At 36.6% G+C, this 22,562-nt stretch overlaps 1 protein-coding gene across 1 annotated transcript; it reads left to right on the top strand.

The window, feature by feature from the left end:
* Positions 1–6,257: 6,257 nt before the first annotated feature.
* si:ch211-214p13.7 (uncharacterized) lies at positions 6,258–18,684 on the top strand. The gene is made up of 4 exons (XM_049485168.1): positions 6,258–6,500; positions 6,802–6,824; positions 8,595–8,605; positions 18,174–18,684. The coding sequence occupies exons 1-4, from the start codon at positions 6,472–6,474 to the stop codon at positions 18,348–18,350; spliced, it is 240 nt and encodes a 79-aa protein (XP_049341125.1). The 5' UTR covers positions 6,258–6,471; the 3' UTR covers positions 18,351–18,684.
* The last annotated feature ends 3,878 nt before the right edge of the window (positions 18,685–22,562 follow it).

Below are 22,562 nucleotides of genomic sequence, written 5' to 3'. Positions count from 1 at the left end.
TAGCGCAATAACTCAAAAAAACAAGATAAGGATATAAATCTAACTAAGACAAAGACTAGAAAAACTGAGGAAACATGAAACTCTAAATATAACTCTAAACATAAAATAACCTGAGAACACAAAGATTACAACCTGAACAAACTTGGACCACTTACATACAGAGGACAAGGATACAAAAGACTCAACACTGAACGCTCAAACAGAGGGGCTTAAATACATGAGGAGAGTGAAGAACACCTGGGCTTGGATAACGAGGGGGCAGGGTTACAAACAAGACACAGGTGAGAACACTAATAGTTAGGGCGGGACTAGGGCGGGGCTAGGGCGGAAACAGGTACAAAAACACAACACAAGCACATGGCAGGGAACACATGACAGGTAAACAGAGGGGCAGGAGCACAAGAGACCAAATGAGGGAGACAGACATGGGCTAAACTGTGACACTCTGTTATCGTCGGCTGGAGATAAAGGAAGTACAGAGAACTGACTCAGGACTTTGTGAAATGATGCCACAGGAACTGTCTGTAGATCAACACAGGAAAATGTGAACATCAAGGAAATGGTCATTAAGATAGTGAGGTCCCACAGGCTCCCCAGTTTTGACCTTAACAACAATCGTGACTGAGCAGATAACACACCTGCACTATACAGGTACATCTTCTGAGATAACTTAGATCCTTCGGAATGCAGGGGTGATCCTCAGGACCTTCTTTAATGCAGTGATGGTGGTATCAGCCATCTTTTATTGAGTGGTCTGCTGGGGCATCAATATCTCCACCACTGACAGGAAGACAGTGAACAAGATCATCAAAAGGTTCAGCTCTATAGGATGTCATCTTGACCCAGTGGTGGTGGTGAGAGACTGGAGAAGGAGGACACATTCTCAGACTTCCCAAGTTACAAAAATTAACTTCAGAGAGGTGTCCCCAGACCTGGACTTGGGCTTGGTTTTACACATTGACAAGCTATGTAGTTAAATTCACTCTCATTAGATATTTTCCTTTTTTAGTGCTTTTTTAATACATTTCATTAAGACATTAATAAATGCACATGTAAATGTAAAATATGATTGTATAAATAATCGCCCACTTTAAAGTGACGGTTTCAGAAAGATGTTGCTAGTAGTGTCAGAGTTAATGATATGTGACACCTGCCTAGAAGGTCCTGACACAATGGCTGCGTCCAGAAACCCCCAAAGTGTCTCCTTTTTCCTACCGATCCTCCTCCTCTCCTCCGTGACCCGGAAACTGATTTCGTGACGCCATCTTGCCAGCTGTCCGAAAACCGTAGGAGATGAAAGAAGCCGCTTAAAATCCTCCTGTAGGAGCCTTCCAATGGAGGGTAAATAAAAGCATCCTACTCCGGAAGACTTTAAAGGAATTTTTAATGACATCACTGGATCCACGCCCACAAAGCATGCGGGAATGGAGAAGGCAACGCACAAATATACGTCATAAATGTATTAATTAACTAGGTTCTTATCTAATAAAACAAACAGCCAGTAAAGCAGTAATATAATTTATAGTTTAGATAAGCTGTATGTTCAGTAAAACTATATGAATGACCCTATTTGTAACATGTCATACATATACATACATATATTATTTATAATATATATATATAATTTACATTTATCTATTTATTTTTTTATATTTTTTTTTATATATTTTTTATATATTTCTTAGGGACTGATGAGGAAACTGAAACCCTCTTAAGGATGGTCAGACAGGGCTGCCAGCTTCACTGCAGGATTTTATTAGAATATCTGAATTTTTAGCTGTGTGTGATAGTAATGTTCTGAAACATGTGCTGAAAGTGAGCGTTATGATTGGCTCAGTTCATCAGTAGTCAACATCCTATCTAAAAGGGATCAGCTGTCCCATTCCCCCAATTACAGCTCCTTCCCTCCATTCCTCCTCCTCTCCTCTCCTCGATTCCTCAACCTTCTTCCAGGGTAGGAGAGGAGGAGTAGGAAAGGAGTAGTAGTAAAAGTTTCTGGACGCAGCCAATATGGTTACCCATATTCCTGGCTACATAAACACCATGAAAAGAAATTAATGCTCCATACAATTTATAGAAAAGCTTGGTGAAGGGCATAAGTAAGGATGGATGCATACAAATCACTGAATCACAGAATCACTAAACACCCCCCAGAGTTCAGCTAAATATGTTATTATGAACTAGAAGAAAATATGTTACATGTGTAAAGAAAGTAGGCTGTCCTTAGAAATAGAGTGACCATGCATAAAGGAGACTAGTGAGGGGGGAAATGATCTGAAGGAACTGATGCTACCACCACGTTTTATGGTAAATATGGTGTGTTTGGTGTATATCGAACATAGCATCTAATCTGATGGCCAAAAGGATCTATTTTCCCCTCATCAGACCAAAGGACCTCCTTCCAGTTGACCATGGCAGTCTAGACTTGATTCTCTTTACCATTCCAACATAATGCTTTGAATGAGGAAGCACACGGACAGCACTTGTCAGATGCAGAATCTCTCCCCTCTGTTGTTTTTCACCGATGTAACCTTGGCACCCTCTCCTGGTCTGGCCCAGGTAAAGCACAAAGCCTTATGCTTTGTCTTCTCTCTTCCACACAGCTGCCTCAGCTGTATTCATTATATGACTCTTTAGGACAACTTTCAGAGTCTCTTTGGCAACATTCTTACAGCAAGTAAAAGACCATATATCACAATGGAACTTTGGTGATGCTGAAATAGACCTCTCTAAAGAAGTGTGAAATGCTCCATAACCCAAGTTATATTCATGTACAAATCTGTAATAATCATGGCTGTTGCTAGGCCACCCTGAAAACAAGTCCCACTACCCCTAAAAGTGAAAGAAAACATTGTGTTTTGATGTTTGTTTGTTTTTTAACTGAAGTGTGTCTCTGATAAGCTAAACATATTCAAATATTACAGAGAAGATTACATTTAATTTATCAAAATAAAATTGTGCAGAATGTCATTAAGAAAAAAAAATAACATTCGAAATTAATCACTTAAAGACTGGCAAGTCAAGGAAGACCTCCACTGCTGACGGCAGTGATATGTACCCACAATTCCAAAAATCTGACAGATCCGAAACACCCCTTAGAAGTAGGTGTGTATTTGATTGAGACTACTATCCATAGAAGACTTCATGAACAGACACATATAGGCTACAAGCTGTAAGCTGTATGTAAGTCGTATGTAAGTCAATGGATGTAAACCACTAAATAGAATGGCAAAATTACAGTTTGCATAAACATGTTTTACATTTATCTGCTTGAATTTCAACCTGTAATTTTGACATGATAAAACCAAAATGTATGTGGTGGTCTGTGATTCAGAGGGACACAACAAGAACATCATGTTGGGCACTATATATACATTAAATTTATACAGCATCACAAACGTATAGCTTTTTTTTTTACAGTATTAAGCACACTGCTTCCTGTATTAAATATAAAAGTGCATATAACTCAGAGGAAATGGGAGGCTTCCTGTTTCAGCAATAACTGCAAAGACTGTAGACTAAGATTAATGCTGCAGTTCATCAGAGCTAATCTTCTAAACAGTCACACAGTTAAAATATCTTTCTTTCTGTTATATGCACATACATGTATATCCTGTACATGAGTATCAACAGAGTTAGAAATGACACTTAAACAGTTTTTTTTATTTTGTGTTTCATTTTATATAAACATTCACTGTTTTACCAAATACATCACAACACAGAAAAAAAATATGTGTGTATAAGTATTCCACCCTATTAACTTATTACTAGTACTTATTAGAACCGTTTTGAGATATTGGCCTATAGCTCCACTGTGGTCATATCTGACCACAAAACTTTGTTGCGCATTTCATCCATATCAGTGTGGCAAATTTAATATGTGTTTAATGTATTCTATTATTAATCAACAAAGTTTCCAACCTCAACCCACCTGTAACTACTGCACATCAATGCATCTCAATGAATTGACAGTCATTGCTATGACCCTCCCCTACTGTGAGCACAGTACTGAGTGTTGCAGTTGGGCCCACAACCAATCACAGGCTTATTAGTTTTAATAAGTGTATCTGACTGATTATATAATCTAGTTTCAGAGAACATCAATTTTCAGTTAATATCTATTATGCGCGTGTCCTTGGCGAATCTAATCAAGGGCATGTTTTTTTATTTTTTCCTGTTTCAGAACACAACACTCAGTGTGTCCTTTATTTTACCTTCTAATCACATAGAAAATATGGAAAAAAAATATATATATGGGGTTAAGCCCTGCACTATTTTCATGGACAAACAAGAATTTTGTGCAGGGAATTTCCCTTCCACACACAGCATCTATAGACAGATATAATAGATCTTCTGTATAAAATAATATTGTGATGTACCCAGATATCCCTTCCTCCTCTCTAGGGTTTGACTAATTATGCAAATATGGCATCTCTGTACGCTATTCACACAGGCACTTTCTAAATATAACAACTGAGCTGTTCAGTTAACCTAGCAGCTTCCTGTGTTATAGTTGGCCAAAGTATCAGGTCTTTATTAAGCGTACTCTTTAAATTGGTGCATTTCATGGAGCAGATATTGGTATTTACTGAGATCCAGACCAACCCACCTTGTATTAAACCACAAACCAACTCTAACAGCCTTGTAAACACCCTCAGTTTTAGGATGGTCTGAGCTGCGATGCTACAGTATTGCTTGACATTACTCATCCCCCCTCTCCCCCCTCCAATCCCACTTCTGAGTGGAAATCAGTTGATTTTTTATAATGGTTAATAAAATGGTCTAGAGGTTGAGAGAAAATAATAGATGTAAGTGTATCACAGAGACTGTAAAAAAAGATGGACGCTGTGTCGCCGTTCCCATTCATTCAATGAAAATGAAGCCAAAATCTTCCACCATGTTCGCGATCCTGACACCCGATTCTGCGCAGTAGAGACCAGAGGAGGGAGAAAGACTGTGGATAGCAACCTACTCATTTAAATAACCCCGCCCCTGAGGGCTGCCTCGCGGTCACACGCTGCAGAGCGGGGTGGAGCGGAGCTTATGGTCTGTTATTGGTCCCGCCCATAACCAGCCTTTTTACAATAACCTTAACTTTTTTGAATAGAGCTGAATAACGTTTTAAAAACAAATTCTGTGGGGAAATTAAAAAAATGACAATATAAGCAGAGATTACATTATCTGTTGCATTTAAATAAATGAGGTATAATTACAGTATATTTAGAAAAAAACGTGATTGAAAGTTGTCTGTTTTGCCATTGAAACCTATGGGGATGGGTGGGGTTACACAGCTTTCTGAAACCGAACAGCAGGGGGCGCCCGACCTGTGGTGGCTTCACTTTTGAGAGACGATGCTCTGTCCAGCTATACACAGTCTATGGTGTATCAGGTTGTTCCACCTTATGACTCATTAGCCTATGTTTGTTTGTGTACACCAATGCAAATCTCACCTGTTCAAGCTAGTCAATTTATTGAGCTGTAGAGATATAGATACAAGTGGGCATACGGCCAGTTGCCTTTAAACCAGCATTATGCATACATTGGTGAGTTTTGCTCCTTGCTACCCACTACAGTGATGAAATAGCATTCATTTTTACTCCCCTGCTGTAAATACAAATCATACTTTGAGCGCCCCCTTCAGGAACTGCTGTACACGTGCATTTGCTGGCAAGAGAAAGTGAAAGAATCATGTGGACTGAGGTGAGACAGTAATAATATTGGACTTTACACTAACATAATTGTGGCTACACAGCATTACACAGTTAAGGAGAAAGAGGTCTTGAGCAGCTTTATTATATATATTATATTATATATTATATAACTTATATATAATAAGTTATATACATAATGCAGTAGTAGCACTCTGGCCCTTGGAGGCAACAAGATGCCGTTATCCTCACCATTACAGTCAGTGGATCATCATTATGATTCATTATAAAGTTGATATTTTAAGGTAAAAAATGTGCTACCTCTTTGTTTTTTGTTTTTGTATATATATATATTTTTTTTTTTTTTCATTTGAACCATTATTCGGTTTTATTATTATTAACAAATCTCTATCTAAAACAGTTGCAACATTCCATTGCATGCATGTGTTTCATCAGTAAGACGTCAGTAGGCCATTGCATGATGCTGTTGTGTGAGATGTGTTTAAAAACACATGCAAAACCACACAGCACAGGAAGCAGCATGAAACAAACTGTGCTTGACCTCTCTCTCTTTCACTCTCTCTCTCTTTCTCTAGCTTCCTCTCTCATTAGCTCTCTCTCTCTCTCTTGCTCCCTCTCTCTCTTTCTCTCTCTTGCTCTCTCTCCCTCTCTCTCTCTCTTTCTCTCTCTCTCTCTGATATCTGGTTGTGAAAGGAAGAGTGATGTGAGTTGACAGTTACTCTGGCTTGTCCTCCACTGCAGCACGGCTCTGCTCTTCTTTATCTCATTAGGACTTAAATTCTCACTCAGAAGGACTTGGATTATGGGAAATTTCTTATTCTGTGGGGGGAGGTAGGTGCTGCACAGCTTTGTCCCTTTAAATAAGTGTTTTGTTTCTTTTTGTAGACTGAAATTCTTTCTTTCTGAAATTTTTACTAATACAGTTTATAAGTTCGTAGGACAGTCAGCAGTGAAAGTGTCTGCTGTGAGAGTCTGCTGCTGAAAGTAGCACAGTGTTTTAGATTAAAATCCAGTTTGTCAGCTCTGATCACTGTTCAGCTCTCACTTCTCTCTTTCTGAATTCTGTGTAAAGTGTCTCGGCTGTGTTGCTCTGCAGTAATCCTGCATTTCTTACTGTGTTTTGTTTCTTTAGAAAAGAAAAATCGAAAGAAGGCGGTAAGAGTTTATTTTTTCTATTTCTTTGTTTTCTTCATTTTCTTCACTATATACAGTGTAGAAATGTTGATTTTGAGTGCCATTAAAATGGATGATTTATTTTCAACACATTTGTGGGTGATTTTAATTTGTTTAGATGTGTGAATGACCGCAGCTTTTACAGTAGCCTGGAAGTGAAACTTACTCCAGTTTCTATGAACTCTGTACCGGGCATACTGTAGGTTTAATGTAGGTTTCTCTCAACATTAAAAACATATATTTACTCCCTATTGACTATCTCTCTCTATTCCATTATTTTCTTCTTTTTTTTTATTTTAGACCAAAATTTTTATAAAAAAAAATAAAAATGTGCTTTATTTAGACTTATATATCTGTATAATAAAATACTTATTATAATAAAGAAAGAAAACCTGACCATTTTTTATATCATCCTATGTTTGATCACCCTTGCTCTCTCTAATCTCTTATAGTACGTGCCTTTATTTCACCCTAAGGGTTACTATTCAGTAAATACATGCTAAACAATGCAAACTGTCTGAGTTGGTTCTAAGTTGTTCTAGTGTGTAAAGAGATTCAGGAAACACTAGTGCGGTCCTGCAAAATTTTAAATAAAAAGTTTAAAATAAAAGTGCCACATGTTATACTTCAAGTAATACCACAAAAGGCCCAATTTTGGTTATATATTAAAATTAAATTGAAAATAATTAATGCTTCTGTAATCTTTCTGGTCCTTTACAATCTCCATTACATGAGAATGCTTAATTGTGGAACCAATAGTGTTTTTATGATTTTTCTTTTCTTTTCTTTAGAATAATCTTAAGCAGCACCTTTATTTTAGGATATTAGGATTGTTTAGTTGATTTATTATGTGTAAATATGTTAAAATTAGTTTTCAAATTAGCTACATTGTAAAAATCACACCTGATACACAGATTACTATCTGTTTGTCATTTAATTCAGTAATAAAATGTGAATGGGTTGTTTGTGAGGAAATCCTTTGCTTTCTGGATGGACGACCCTCAACAGAGTAAAGTCTCGCAATTAAAAAACAGCATGAAGACTTTATTTCACCATATTAAACAACATCATCCAGTACAGTTTACTAATACACAGAAACACAGCTAGATATTTGCTATTTAAATACATTTATAACCTGACAAATTTATGTTTTTGGTATTACTAACAAATCCTGAGACTTTAACGTAATACTTTGTTAATGTTTTTATTTCTATTATTTTGTGTGTCACAATTTCTCTTAAGCATATTGAGATATGGGTTTCTTTGTCATAAACCCAGTCCAATTTTAAACATTTTTAAAAGTAGTTTTTATGTGCTCAATTTGACAAACTGCAAAACTATTATTAACTATTAATAAAATTAAATTGATCTCTGAAAGACTTTTTTTCTAGAAAATGTATCATTTTTTTATTATTCAAATCAATCAAAGTCAAATCAATGTAATTTGACTGATGTGCCTACACATTTGCTTGGGACTGTACATAATGAGAAATCTACACAACACTGGTAAAGTTAGAGATGCTGGTTTCATACTGTATAAAGGAAATATCATATAGCGACTCCACTGATAATACTTTAGGTTGATCTTATCATTTAGTTCAGCATTATTATTCAATATGATTTCTGTGGCAATCACTACTGCACTAATAAAAATATCTCATTCTAAAACAGCCAAAGTGATGCTCTCTCTCTCTCTTTTTATTTGTTGTTCACCCTGTCTCTCTGCCTGAATGCTGTGAATACTTCTACCAGAAACGGATCAGGTGAGTCCATCAGACTGGTCTACGTAATTATTAATTAGACATTCAATACTTTCGGTGTAAATGTAGTAATTTTTCTTTAATGAAACAAAATATATTGTGTCTAGACGCACAGAAGTTTACTTAACAATTGTATATTCTCATAAAATAAATTAACACACTTTTTAGGGTCTATTGGACATTTTTTGTTTGTTGTTTAAAGTAGCACAAATGTGCTGTTATTAACTGTACACACACACATGTTAAAGATATTACAAAATGTAAACATTTTACCATGTAGTCAATTTGCTGAAACCATGTTTGGTATTAGATGGTCTGCAAGGCTAATTTAGGTAACAATTAATTAATAACTATTCTGTTTACTTTGTTATTTTATTTGTTTTATCTGTGTAATACAGGTTTATTGCACTGTAGAGTTATAATAATTATATCCACTGATCCCAGTTTAAACACTGCTAAGCCAGTCGACTATGAAAGTAATTGTGAAAAATATTTGTTTTTTATTGTTATTAAAGAGACAGTGGGATGTTCATAATTTATATGCTGTGTTTTTAAAAAATCATTTGTAAAATGGCTCTTTAATTCAGTGTCTTTAATAAGAAATCTGGTAAAAAAAAAAAAAGTAGAACTAGAAAAAAAATTAAATTATAACATTTACTGTCAAAACTGTGGCATATTCAGATAGTTTCAGTGCTCGGCAAAAGTGATATGGCTGCGCTGAGTACTGTAAATGTCTTTTCATTTTTTACAGTACCAGTCAAAAGTTTGGACACACCTTCTCATTTAATGTTTAGCTTTATTTTTATTTTTTTCCCCTACATTTTAAATAAATAGTAAAGTCATCCAGACTCTGAATGAACACATAAGGAATCATGTAGTAACTTTAAAGTGTTGAACAAACCAAGATACTCTGTGATGTTATCTGGGGTGATGTTAACTTGCAGTTTCTGAGGCTGGTAAACTCTTGTGAACTTATCCTGTAAAACAGAGGAAATTCTTCGTCTTCCTTTTGTGAGTTAGTGTCTTCACAACTTTACAACTGTTGCTCTTAAACACATTAAGAGGCAAGAAATTTAAGTAATTAACTCTTGACGAGTTCAGCACAGCTGTTAACTGAAAGCTAATCAAGCTATTTCAGGTGACTCTACCTCATAAAGCTAAATGAGAAAATCCAGCCAAGATGCAAATCTGTTTAATCTAATCAAGAGCAAGAAGAATGTAAAATATAAAACATATTCTGGTTTAAATTATAAGTAAATAATTTCATATAGAGTTTATAGAAGTGGAATACCACCAGAGTGAGTCTGAGTGTCCTATCTGCTCCATGTGCTTTGTGTTTCACCTGCCCTAAAGCTCACTATCTGGGTTGGAGCTGAAAGTCTGAACCGAGACCAGCTCTGGAGCATTACAGCTGGACACAGCACACTGGGGGACATCTCTCTGTCATTGTGTTGTCAAAGTTTGAGCTTTTTTTAGTCATTTAATCAGAAAAAAAAAAATCTGCATTTTGGGCGGGGACGGGCCAGATCACGGTAAAAGTTGGGGTGTAATTAATTTGTGTAAAAAAATATGTGTTAAATAAAAATACGTTGGAAAGTTGACAGCCCTACTCAGAACACTGCAGACCACTAACAGCACAAAAGGTGATTGTGCTATGTTTATATGGTAAAACAGTACGTCAAACACTGCCACTTATCTGAAGCAGTATCACTTTAGTGTATAAGGGTGTTTTCACACATGGGTGTATATTTGTGCAGTGTGAAGCTAAACACAGAAAGGTGAAATTTGATGCTGAGCTTTTAAACATAGGTGTTTTTAATAGGATGTGCAGTGTAGTAACCATAGTTTGTATGTATGTGAGCAGTGAACGCCAGTGTTTGTTAATAGTTAAGGGTGATATATCAGACTATTGCTGCAACTAAACAGCAGTTTAGCTCAAATTAAAATAGTATACTGGTGGGACTGGTAGGACTGGTGCGGTTGCTTTAGACCAAACCCGATTGAGTAGTGCTGTGCAATATAACGATAAATATCGTGGGGACGATAGAAGTGTCTATCGTGCTACTTACCTTCTATCGTCTATGTAGTTTCTATAGTAATTTCATCAATTATTCATGCAAAAATATAAAGTAGGCTACAATGAAATGTATTGGCGTGGTCACTTAGCATAAACTCGGTTTATATAGGTGATAATAAATCTTCGCAAAAAAAGCTTCATAATGTGGTTTTGCGACATGACGCTGCTCTACTTTAAATAATGTTAATTGAGTTTATTTTGATAACTCAATTTAAATACCTGTATAATTTTGAAAAATTAGCTACTGCATATACCTCATCGTCTTCATTTGATACACACATATATATATATATATATATATATATATATATATATATATATATATATATATATATATATATATTGCTGTACTAAAAGGTAGTAATTCTCATTTGTGAAAGTTGGGTTTAATGTCACTGAAATAAAGTTGGAAAAAAGTAAGCGATTGATTTTTTTATATTTTGTAATATTTTTTGGAAGAATAACTGAAAACATACTTAAATTTGGTATATCATGATATATATCGTTAGCGTGATTTAAAAAAATCCATATTGTGATATATGATATGATCGCCCAGCACTACGATTGAGAGTACTGATTTTTACACCCGCTAATATGAAACACACAGAGAGTACAAACGACTAAATAGTCCTGGTTTAAAAATGCTCTAAAATGCTCTTAATAAATAACAAAATATAAAAAAAATATGTGAACAGTAACAACAGTACTTGTAAAATGTTACAATAAATCCATGTCAGCCTCTAACCAGGACAAGTACCCTCAGGATCTTGGGATTTTTTGGTGTGATAGAGTGTTTTATGAATCAGTAATGTCACATGCAAAAAAGGGAAAGGAGTTTTAGCGCCTGGTATCATGCAAAGATTAGAACAAGACTAGATAACTAATGGATGAGCGAAGGTTTTTCCCCGGTGTTATTTCCTCTTAACATCACTGTAAATATCACAACATCTGCCCTAAAGTGTTTTGTGCAGGGTATCTGTTGATCTTTCTTTAATCAAAAAGGCCTTAATTTATCTTAAAATGTCTTAAAAAAAAAAAAAAAAACGATAGACAGTTTTAATGCAAGATTGCTTACTGATTTAACAGCAGACCTGGGTGGACTATTGTTAGGTATTCAGGTATTTAGGTAATTATGTACATTTGTTCATTAATTACTTTTAGCTAGCAGAGATGGTACTGTAGGTTTGGAGTTTACATTTAATGAAAAACAATTAGATAACACATTAGACAACTTTACACTGGACCCTGTTTTACATGCATAAGCATTAAATAATGTGCTTATAAAGCATTATTTAAATATTCATGAACAGCGTATTGGTGAAATCAGTGAGATTGTATTGATATGCATGAATGCTGCCTATTATAAAGATTATAGATATATATGGTTGATGAGAGGGAAAAATGTTAAGTTATTTAAGGCATGAAATAACACTTACAATACATATTTATTGAATTCTGCTGAATGCAGGTTTTATGAATGGAAAATGTGTCACCGCTTTAGTTTGAGGGCCTCAAAATCATTCAAGGAACTACAAGAATTACAAGAAATAGCTGAATCTAGTTATAAATATTCAAATATTGCTTTATATTTAATTATTAGAAAAGTTTTATGAAGCGTTTAATGTATGTCGGTTGGCTTCAAATAGAAATATCTGAAGATATCCTGTTTGATGAAATGATATTGCATCAGATTGTGACTGACATGAAAGACACATGATGGAAATGTCTTGTGTAATATGTGTTTAATGGAATTAATAACACAGGGCACGCTGCCTTTAATAGCAAGATGTTATAGTGTGTAGGTGGTAGCCTAATTACAAGTGACTTTAGAGATTAGCGGTTTCTGGTGTGTTGAGAGTTCTGCTATGAGTGAAGAGCGGAAAGACCCCCAGAGTTTTTTTTTTGTGTGTGTGTGTGTGTGCAATGTGTTTGCAGATTGTGCACTGAGACAGTTTTTGTTGTAGAAGCAGGGTTTGGTTAGAACAGGGACGTTTAGAGAGATTTACTCAATTCAAATTAGCTCCACTCCCCATACAACCTCACCACTGTTCCCTCATTTCAGGAACAATGACATATAGCATATTTACATGGCATATTTAGATTTTGCTGCTACTAATATGTGTTATTCTACTTCTACTATTACTACTCCTACTACCACTGTTATACTACTATTACTACAACAGTTGTACAAATACTACTACTTCTGCTGCTGTTATACTACTATTACTACTACAGTTATACTACTGTTTCTACTACTCCTACTACCACTGTCATAAATTGCCCTAAAGTGCAGCCAGCATAGAGGACTCCAAGCCATGGTATATAGATATTTCCTGGTCATTATGTGGAATAATTCCAGTAACAGGCCTGTGGAACATCTGAGCTTTGATATAGTTACTCTGAATGCAGCCAGAGAAACGTCCAAGCTGCAGCGTACAGAAGCTCCAGCAACAGGCCTGAAAAACCACAAAAGCCACTGTGCACTCAGCCAGCCAGTCAGGAAGTCTCATAGCTGCAACATAGGAACACCCAGACAGGAAATTTCTGAGCTGTACTGAAGAGTCGCTAACTGCCATCAGAGAAATATGAAAATAAATCGGCATAAAGCAACAGTGTGAAACAGAGTGAGTTTGTGTGATGCTTTGCCTGGGGTGTAGCCAGTTGTAAAGACTAACAGCAGTAGTGATAGAGGAGCAGAGGTATTTCTATTTAACACACAAAGTTCAAGAGAGTTGTGCTGTCTGTAATTTCTTATTATTGTGTAGAGCTGCAACTAATGATTATTTTGGTAGTCGAAAAAAGCCTGAACATGAGATTTAAAAGGCATTTAAATGTCTAGATGTTGTTTAAATGTGTAAAGTACTGATATTTAGTGAGTAAATATGTAATCTGTTGTGTTTGGGCACTTTTGGAGACACAGAATAAGTTGAGTGTAAACTGTGTGAGCGAGCCATTTACCCATCTTCCATTGCACCTTTGTCCCCGGCACTTTGTGTAATGCAGTATTATTCATGAACGATTATTTGACAATGAAATTTGTAGTTGATAAATTTGATTAATCAACATTGTCAATTATATTGCATAATTGTTGCATTCATTTTATTGTGTTGTAATTGTTCTGTACAGTTTACAAGGGCCAGTTTAAAAAGTTCTACATTGTGATTCTTTTCTCGTCCTGTTTCTGGTTCAGTGTTAAGTGTTTGCTGCGTGAAAGAAGGTCATATGTTTTCCGTTGCATTGTGGTATTCACTCACGGTTTACTCATAGAGCAGTGAGCCTCCCACCGCAAGCAGTTCGTTTGAGGTTTTTAATGTTCATAGGCAGGGCTTGGTCTGGCAGATTTTGTCAGGTATTACTCTTCTTTGTTAGCGCAAACCAGTTTCCCTTACTCATCTGCTACAAACGTGTATGCACCTTTGTTAGAGTTTTAACTAAATATATTTTGGGTAGTAAAGTATCACAGATATACTTCAATTTGAAGAATTTGATTGCATTCAGGGAGGTACACTGCTCCACAGCTCATTGCTGAGAGGCTTTTTTTAGTGCCAATAAGTTCATGTTTATATACTTCAGAGAATTCAATCCTTTTGGCAGCGATATGTGTGAGCAATGGGTGCAACTTTAAGCAGCGATTTAGATTTAGGGGCGTGTCAGTGTGTGTTTGGTATCGCGAAGATGCAAAGAACATGACTTACGTGGCCCAAAAAAACACGCAAAAGGCATGTACTAATTCTCTTAATTAATCATGGGTTTGTTTTGGGCGTAACATGACTAAACCAATCAGTGTGTCACTTGCCGTCCCCTTTAAGAGACAGTTGCCCTCCGACTTTGGCGTGTTGGTATCTTAACAGCGCGTCTCAACAGAGGAAGCTTACCTGGGTCAGGTGCGCCAGCAGGTAATTTACAGAAACAGCAATGCTGTTTTATGAATAGTAGCAATATAACAGTTTGTGTGTGTGTGCGTTTAACGAGAGGGGGTTTACGCACACAGGGCATACAGCACACCTGCATGGCTAAGATACGTATGGGCATCTGGCGATTGACTGTTATCAGGGTTTAAATCAGTCAATGGCGCACCTATGTTTTCCACCTCCAAGATAACAACTAGCCAGAAACTTACCTAAACACACCTCATTTCCAGACAACCACACCCATCAGTGTAGATGTATTCACAAGCTCCAACTCTATTTTAATGGCACGAATGTAAGGTGTGAAAATAGACTCTTTACAGGGTGTAAGATACAGCAGCAACGAGCATCGGGACATGCCCTGCACAGGGTGTGAGATAGGGCCCATAGTGTGTGTCTGCGCTAAAGTCACTCACACTCAAATAAAAGTGTGATTGATTCTGTTGAATCAATCACACTGAAGAATTGATTAGTAATCTGTATAAAATAATCTGCTTTAAGGAACAAATGTTAAACACTTAAATAGTTAAACACACAAAGATACTCAGCATTAAAAGACTAAGATCGGATTTGGAACATCCCTTTATGCTTAGTTTTTGATAGATGTTATAGTCAACACACTTCTGGGATTATAAGGTTTCACAGATGTCTTTTTACAGATCAAATGTCACATTAGTGAGGTCGTTGGATGACTACTACCCTGTCCTTATCCCTAACCTCAACTGGATGGAGCTCCGTAATTCCAGAGAACACAGTTCCACTGCTTTACGGCTCAGTGCTGAGGCATTTTTTTCATTCTTGACCAAGCCTAGCGTTAATAGGCATGGTATACATATGAGATTGTAATTAAGGCCCAAAACAATCCAGCCTGATCCTCCCCGAGCCCAAGCATGTTCTATCCGAACATAACATTTTCATTATTAAACCAGGCATTTTTTTAGTAAGTACAGCTTTAAAACTGATGCTTTTAACTACAATTCTGAGTTGTAATGAAATCTGTTGAGAATGTGTTAATAAATATTATACCACAGTTAGTTCTGACCCTGCTATGTGATTGGCTGAGAGGTGTTCTATAAGTGCCATTATGAGCTGTTAATGCACTGTAACCGAAGCTCTCCATCTTTCAGTACGCCACGTATAGGTAACCTAGCAACGATGCAACGCTTACAAGCCAAACATCGCAGCTACAAACAGAGCAGCAATGGAATAATTTTAACCTGCGTAGTGTATAACTATAAAATAAAAATAGCATAGGCCTATTTTACAAACCATTTTCTTAAGACTGACCCGACAGAGCCAGAGAAAAATGTTGGGAAATCTTGGCCCGACCCGATGCTCAGGTTGGGCTCGGGCAGAGAATTTCTAAACTCTAGTCTAGTGGTTCTCAATCGTTTTAGACCACATACCACCGATGACCAAAATAAACCTTGCAAGTATCACCCACAAGTCATTTCATAGGAATTATGTACCACACACATGATACCTTATTAAACTATTAATCAATATGCAGAAACTGTAGTGAACTGTTGGTTGACACAGCATATTTTGTGGCGTTCCACAGGGTTTTACTCTAGGGCCAATAAAACTGATGTTATTTATGCTAAAACTGTAGCTCTGAGAGTAAAGGTCTGAGCCCCAAACAAACATACAAACAAATGTAATGTAAAGAAAAATTACAGCTGGAAACTTTATAGAATTCAGTACTTATTATTTTAATGCAAGTACCACCAGTGGTTCCAATACCCCAGTTTGAGAACCACTGCTCTAGTCCATAGGTTCATGGTGATGTACTCCAAAAAGTCCTATTTTATATGCAGCATTAACAATAATAAGCTTTAACATCCTCTAAATTCTAAAAACTTAACTATACCTGACTTAAAATATTGTTGATTCTCACTATACCAGAGTTCAAGTCAAGCTTTATAAACTTTAAGGGTGCATATTAGCATTATTTGCATGCCCCTTGCACACAGTAACCACTCTGTACAACCTGTTGCAAACTACTGATAACATCAACTGTGACACTGAGCTGTTCTATTTTTATTAGACAGAAACAAGTATATCATGCTTAGCAGCGACAGAAAAACAAGTGCTGCTTGTAAATAAGCCTGCTAATGGTAACTAATGCAATCTATTATCAGAGCTGTGTACGGCAGGGCTGCAACTATTGACTATTTTAGTAGTCAAATAATCTGAAGGTTATTTGCGATTATATTTTTTTGCCATCTATTTGTACTTCCTACTGGTGAGGACAGCTTAACATTGAGGCCCCAAGACCATTTTTTGCAGTACATTTCCATAGTTTGCCATACCTATATTAAACTAAAAATTACAAAGTCTATTATATGATACATTTACAGGCTTAATCTTATATTTAGGAGATTCTAGGATATTTATATGCATTTTTTTAAAGTCTGTAGTTACCATAACATATAAGTTAGTTTTAATGGAAGATAGAACAGTAAACAAAGCCATAGATTAAATAAAACTGATCCTATTTTAGCTGTAGGTTATGTACTAATGTTTTTGAGGTTCAATATAAACTGTAGTTGTCACCAGATTTATCTTTCATTCTATATAAAGCAGTGGAACTGCTACATCGGCTACATTAGCTACAGATAAATGTTAAATGTACTCAGGGAGGTCTTTTAAACATACTGGTACCTGTTTTTTTTTAACTAGAAATACTTTCTTTGCGCCAATATTCTTAATTATTGGGGATCAATTTCTGAGGGCAGAGGGAAGGAAAGAAAAAGAGAGAAAGAGAAAGGGAGGGAAAGAAAGATTAATTGGAAGATAGAGATCAGTGTTATACAGGAGTTTCAGTGATGTTTTTCTCAAGCACTCAGGCTGGAGCAGAATTAGCATTAGCTGCTAACTGCAGCTAGCGCTGCTGCTAACCCCGTTGTTGAAAATATTGGAAATCTAAGCTTACTGTAAATAAATGAAAGTGCTTTACTCACCCAAATAGACAAATTTCATGAGAGAAATCTGTGTAGATTCAAATCCAGCACTTGTTTGACTTTGAAAGAAAAGTTTTTTTGTTTTTGTTTTTTAAGAATTACTTTTTTGTTTACTTAGGCTCTTACCCCAGCTTCTCAAATAGAAGGTAAACATGGTAACACCCTTGTTCCTTACTAGTGTTGCTTCCGAGGCGCCTAATGTATAAAAATAGACCAGAAAATAGACATTCATACCCCTATAGTCTGTAAAATGTGGTACTATTATTTGGTTCCAGCTGGGAACTAACTTTTCTTTTTGGTGGAAATGCGCAGTGATACAAAATTAGGTTGACGAATTAGAACGGAGCTCTTTCCACGTTGGGAGAAAAGAGTTATGGGTGTAATCTCTGTTTTTTTTTGGAGATAGGGGGTCGGACTACACATTGGTTTGTAGTGCATGCTGATGATTGTAGTGCAGCAAAATGTTGAATAGGCCAACATTTTTGGAATATCAAAATAAAATCATTGACTGGATTGGACTTTGCCTCGTGTTTGACCATGTGAGTTTTAGTATATCTGTGGACGTGTATGTGTCTGAGTCTGACGTATTATAACCTTTTTTTTAAATTATTTTTCTTGTCCAGGAGTCACCTAAGGAGGATGTTCTGTATGCCACTATTGATCACGGGGATACACCGGCGTTGAGGCAGCTGAGAGACTCAGGCAGTGACTGTGATTACGCTGTTGTAAAGCTGCCCTGTGAGATAGCCAGCAAATCTGACAATGATGACGGTGCTGATGACTACGTGCTCATGAGCTGAGCTTAAACACACTGTTACCTTTAACTCATGTAAATATTAGTTCTTTTTATTTGGACAGTTTAATCTGTTGAACAAATGAAAGCAACTTCTATTTGCTAATTATATATAGATTTTATTTATTTTAAACAATTAAGAATTACATACGAGGCTGTGGTTTATAGTGTGCAGGTGGAGGGGAATGCCAATGCAGACCGAAGGCAGTTATTGAAATGTGAAACTTGAATGTATTTTTTTTCATAACCTGATAAATTATGTATTTTTAGAAATAATACAAAAATATGGAATTGTGTAAATATATTATATGCAATAAATAATGTTAATGTGTTACAAAGTGTTTATTTTGTGTTTTTAAGCAATCTTTGTAAAATCTGACTTGCTTACCAGCATTACCTTAAACTCAAAAACCTGAAAGTGAGGTTAAAATCATGAAGTAACATAATTAATTAACTTTTAGAATCACATCAGAGTTCATTTAAAACATTTAATAAAAGCATTTGAATTGTTAAAATGGTTGAAACAGACCTGTGTAAGCAAAAAAACAAAACAAAAAAAAAGCTATGAAGGTGCATGAGTAGGTAATTTATGTAATATAACAATGACCTACATTTTGTGTTGATGTAAAATAATGTTATATTGTTTTGTATTCTGTTTATTGTTAATGTAAAGTTTGCATAGATGCCAACAGGCAGCTGCCAAGATAGCAATTAATGTCTGACAGTTGCCGTCTGACTAGGTTGTATTTAGTCAGCAGTGCACCTGTGTTTTCCGTTGCCAAGATAGCAATACGCCTGAAATTTACCTCACTTCCAAACCACCACGTCCATCTGCACAGATATATACACAAGCACTGTTGCAAATAAATTGAGGCAGGGTTTAAGATAGGGCCTTATATGTTACTTTTACAGTCTATTATTGGGTTTAGGAAGATTTAGGACACTTTTGCACATGGTAGATTTAATGTATTTTGACCTGGTTTACAGGGACATTGTTAAACGGTTATTTACTAAATGTTTTACTGTAAAATATACAGCAAATGTTACAGTGCAGAAGTAACCCAGCACACGTACATTCTGTAAATAGGGTCACATGATCATATAAGTTAAAGTGAAGAACAGAGTGCTGTACACTTAAAATCCACTATTAACACTATCACAATCTTCCAGGAGATGGAGCCACACACACACACTGCTTACCACAAGAAGCAGAAACCTCTACCTCTATGGCTCAACATTAAAATCACCTCAGCTCTAAAATCAGCATATCTTTCAGCTATAAATGTGGGGAATCCCGAGCTCACACAGTAATCATATCAAAAGGAGTGGTATGGTTCCACTGACCTCCGCAGCGAGGGTGTGTAAGAGTGATATCTCGCAGCATATCTGAGCTTTTCTTTCCTATGACAGCGAAAGAGAAACACACACCCTCTCCCATTAGTTTCCACTCGCCCCTGCCAGCTCTACTTATTTATAAGAAAGGAGAAAATTAGCCTCTGCTGTGTCTGACTTACTGTAATAGTCATGAGCAATAGTCTGACCAGTGATAGTGCCCTGCCCCACCTTATAGGTGAGTCTTGGTCCTCCCAAGGTTCCTTCCTCCTCCAGCTCTGAGGGAGATTTTCCTGGCCTCTGTTGTTCACTGGGGGTTCTGTGTTGTATGTTCAGTGTTTTATCTGATTCTCTGTCCTGCGATCACATTTTAGTAAAGCTGCTTTGTGACATCACTTGTAAAAAAGCGCTGTATAAATAAATTTGATTTAATTTGATGAGCCGACAAAATTACCTGTCTGCACTTTAAAAGTAAAAGGGCTACAAAAGGAGTTCCTTAAAGTGGACATGAAACATTTCAGTTTGTACAAGTTTTCTAAGGGATTTAATATGATGGAATTTATTAAAGGGGGGAATTTTTTTTATTTAAAATGTTTACAAACTAAACCAAGGGTGTCCAAACTACGGCCCGCGGGCCATTTGTGGCCTGTTTCCTTTTTTTGGAGCGGCCCGCGAGGTATTTTAGAAATAGAATGAAAGTTGGCCTGCTGTTAAGCAGGTTTTTATAATGTGAGATTCAAAGTTTGAACGCTAGGTGTCAGAAACGGGCCAAAGAGTCTAAAAGCGGAGAGGGTGCGAATTTCTAGCGCAGAAAAACGGACCAAAGAGTCTAAAACTTGTATTTAAGTAATTAAGGAGTTTAATATTAAGAAACATCATAAAATTATACATCATGGTAAGTCAAGTAAAATTGTGTGTAAATGAAATAATCAGGAAAAAAGTATTATTTAAAGTGGTATATTTCATTATTTGTTTTATTACAGAGTCTGTGGCCCGTGACTTTAAATATATTTCTCCCTCTGGTCCCCAATAAAAAACAGTTTGGACACCCCTACACTAAACTTTATTTACGTTTGTTACTACTCCGCCGCCGCAGCACTGGTGAAGTTACGAGGTTGGCTTGTGGAAGAGCCCAGGTACATAGCTAGCGGTCACGGTTAAGGAAAAGAGCTTGTTGTTTGTCGAGATTATGGATGAAAATGAAGCTGAAAGGGGTTTTGATCCGGTTAACGTGGACCATCTGCTCAGAGATCTTCCCTGCAGAACCCTAAGCAGAACTTTTCATGTGCTTTTCTGAGAGCGAGACGTTTTGGAGGTCCGTGCAGAAACCTTGCAGCCCGTCATCAACAGCAGGTATTGCCATCCAGTTAACTAGCTTGTTTATGTAACTTACATTTAGCTATTTAGCATCTGAAGTTCCGAGTTCATTAAGACTGAATGAAATGTACATGATTTAAATGGATTTTGAAACACCCAGGCGCTGTTTTGTTGATAAACCGTTCAGTTTGGAAGTTAGAAGGCTTGCTGGGTAGCTAGCTTCATCTAGTTAGCATTAGCTAGTTAGCTAGCGTTGGCTAGCTGTCTTAACATAGCTAGCGTTAGCTGTTTAGCTAACTAACTAACGTAGCTAGCTAAGTAGCTAACGCTAGCTATGTTATCTTTTAACTGTCAGCTTATCTAGACTTTCGGTAATTACCTCTCGCTGCTCTGCTGGGTGGGCGCGTCGTTTGGTTCGTTGCTTGCTGCTCACAGCTTCTGCTGTTATAACGTTATCTCCAGTCGGATGCTCTGTACATCCCAGCTGTTCAGAGGAAAAATTAAAACTGAGGAAAAAGACTCAGACTTCAGTTTATTTGTCCGGCGAACGACTAATGCTCCTGGCTTTCCTCCACATAGTCCTCGTCTAGAAAGTGCTCGCTACTAACCGGAGGATTCTCGCGCTTCAGCGCCGCTAGCCACCGCCGAAGAACCACTGTCGGCTTAAGAGGCAAGATGTGAAAGTTTCTCTCATTCTTTACTCTATAAAATTTTACTACACCCAGGTACAATACAAGTGTACCTACAATACTGTAGGCTCATAGTTTATGTTAGACTCATGCAACCTCATGACGTCACTTTCAGAGCTGGAACAAGATGGCAAAATTACATATAGATTGTTTGTTATTTTATTTCAGTTTCACTGACAACTTTTAAACGTATATGGTTTGTTAGAGTGTGAATACATCTTGTGAATTATACTAAATACTTGAAGTGTTTCATGTCCACTTTAAAGCAGCCGTCCTTAAGAATTGAAAAGTAGTTGAAAGTAGTTGTCTTACTGAGTGAGGTCATCATTACTGCTCCTGCAAAGCCACATAAATATTTTTCTAAAACAAACTAAAAAAAAAAAAAAACAGGCTGTCTGTTAGGTCCCTGCACCTTTTTTGGCTATAGCAGCTTTTGATTGGCCATGGTGCTGATGCAAGAGCTACTGTGAACATAAATATAGCAGAAAAGCAAACTCATCTTCATCTGCCCATTCCTGCAGTGTTACCAGGCATTCTTTGAACCCTTAAAATGTTTATCTCTCACACAAACACACACACACACACACACACATAAATACATGAATCTCTTTCATAAACATTTTGCTCAAATCTTTTGTAGAATTGTTTTTTTACAATTTCACACTGAGCCAATTAACTCATCTGCTGTTGCAGCCAGTGCAACATCATTAGGCAGCTGAGAAGTGCAGCATTCCAGCTCTGATATATATATCATATAATATATATATATATATTATCTGACAGATGCCTTTACTAGAGACTATTGCGGAGTACTGACTGATAAGCATGCCATTAACCCAACTAAATAGAACAAGGTCAATTGTTATCTCTCTGACTCTGGC

This window comes from Astyanax mexicanus, chromosome 11, assembly GCF_023375975.1.
Source record: "Astyanax mexicanus isolate ESR-SI-001 chromosome 11, AstMex3_surface, whole genome shotgun sequence".
NCBI lineage: Eukaryota > Metazoa > Chordata > Actinopteri > Characiformes > Acestrorhamphidae > Astyanax > Astyanax mexicanus.
This window is presented reverse-complemented; position numbering and strand designations above follow the sequence as displayed.

Excerpts from the sequence above, each read along its gene's own strand:
- si:ch211-214p13.7 (XM_049485168.1), top strand. The coding sequence starts at position 6,472 with ATGGGAAATTTCTTATTCTGTGGGGGGAG. Across the intron at positions 6,501-6,801 it reads TTCTTATTCTGTGGGGGGAG|AAAAGAAAAATCGAAAGAAG; the intron begins GTAGGTGCTGCA and ends TTGTTTCTTTAG.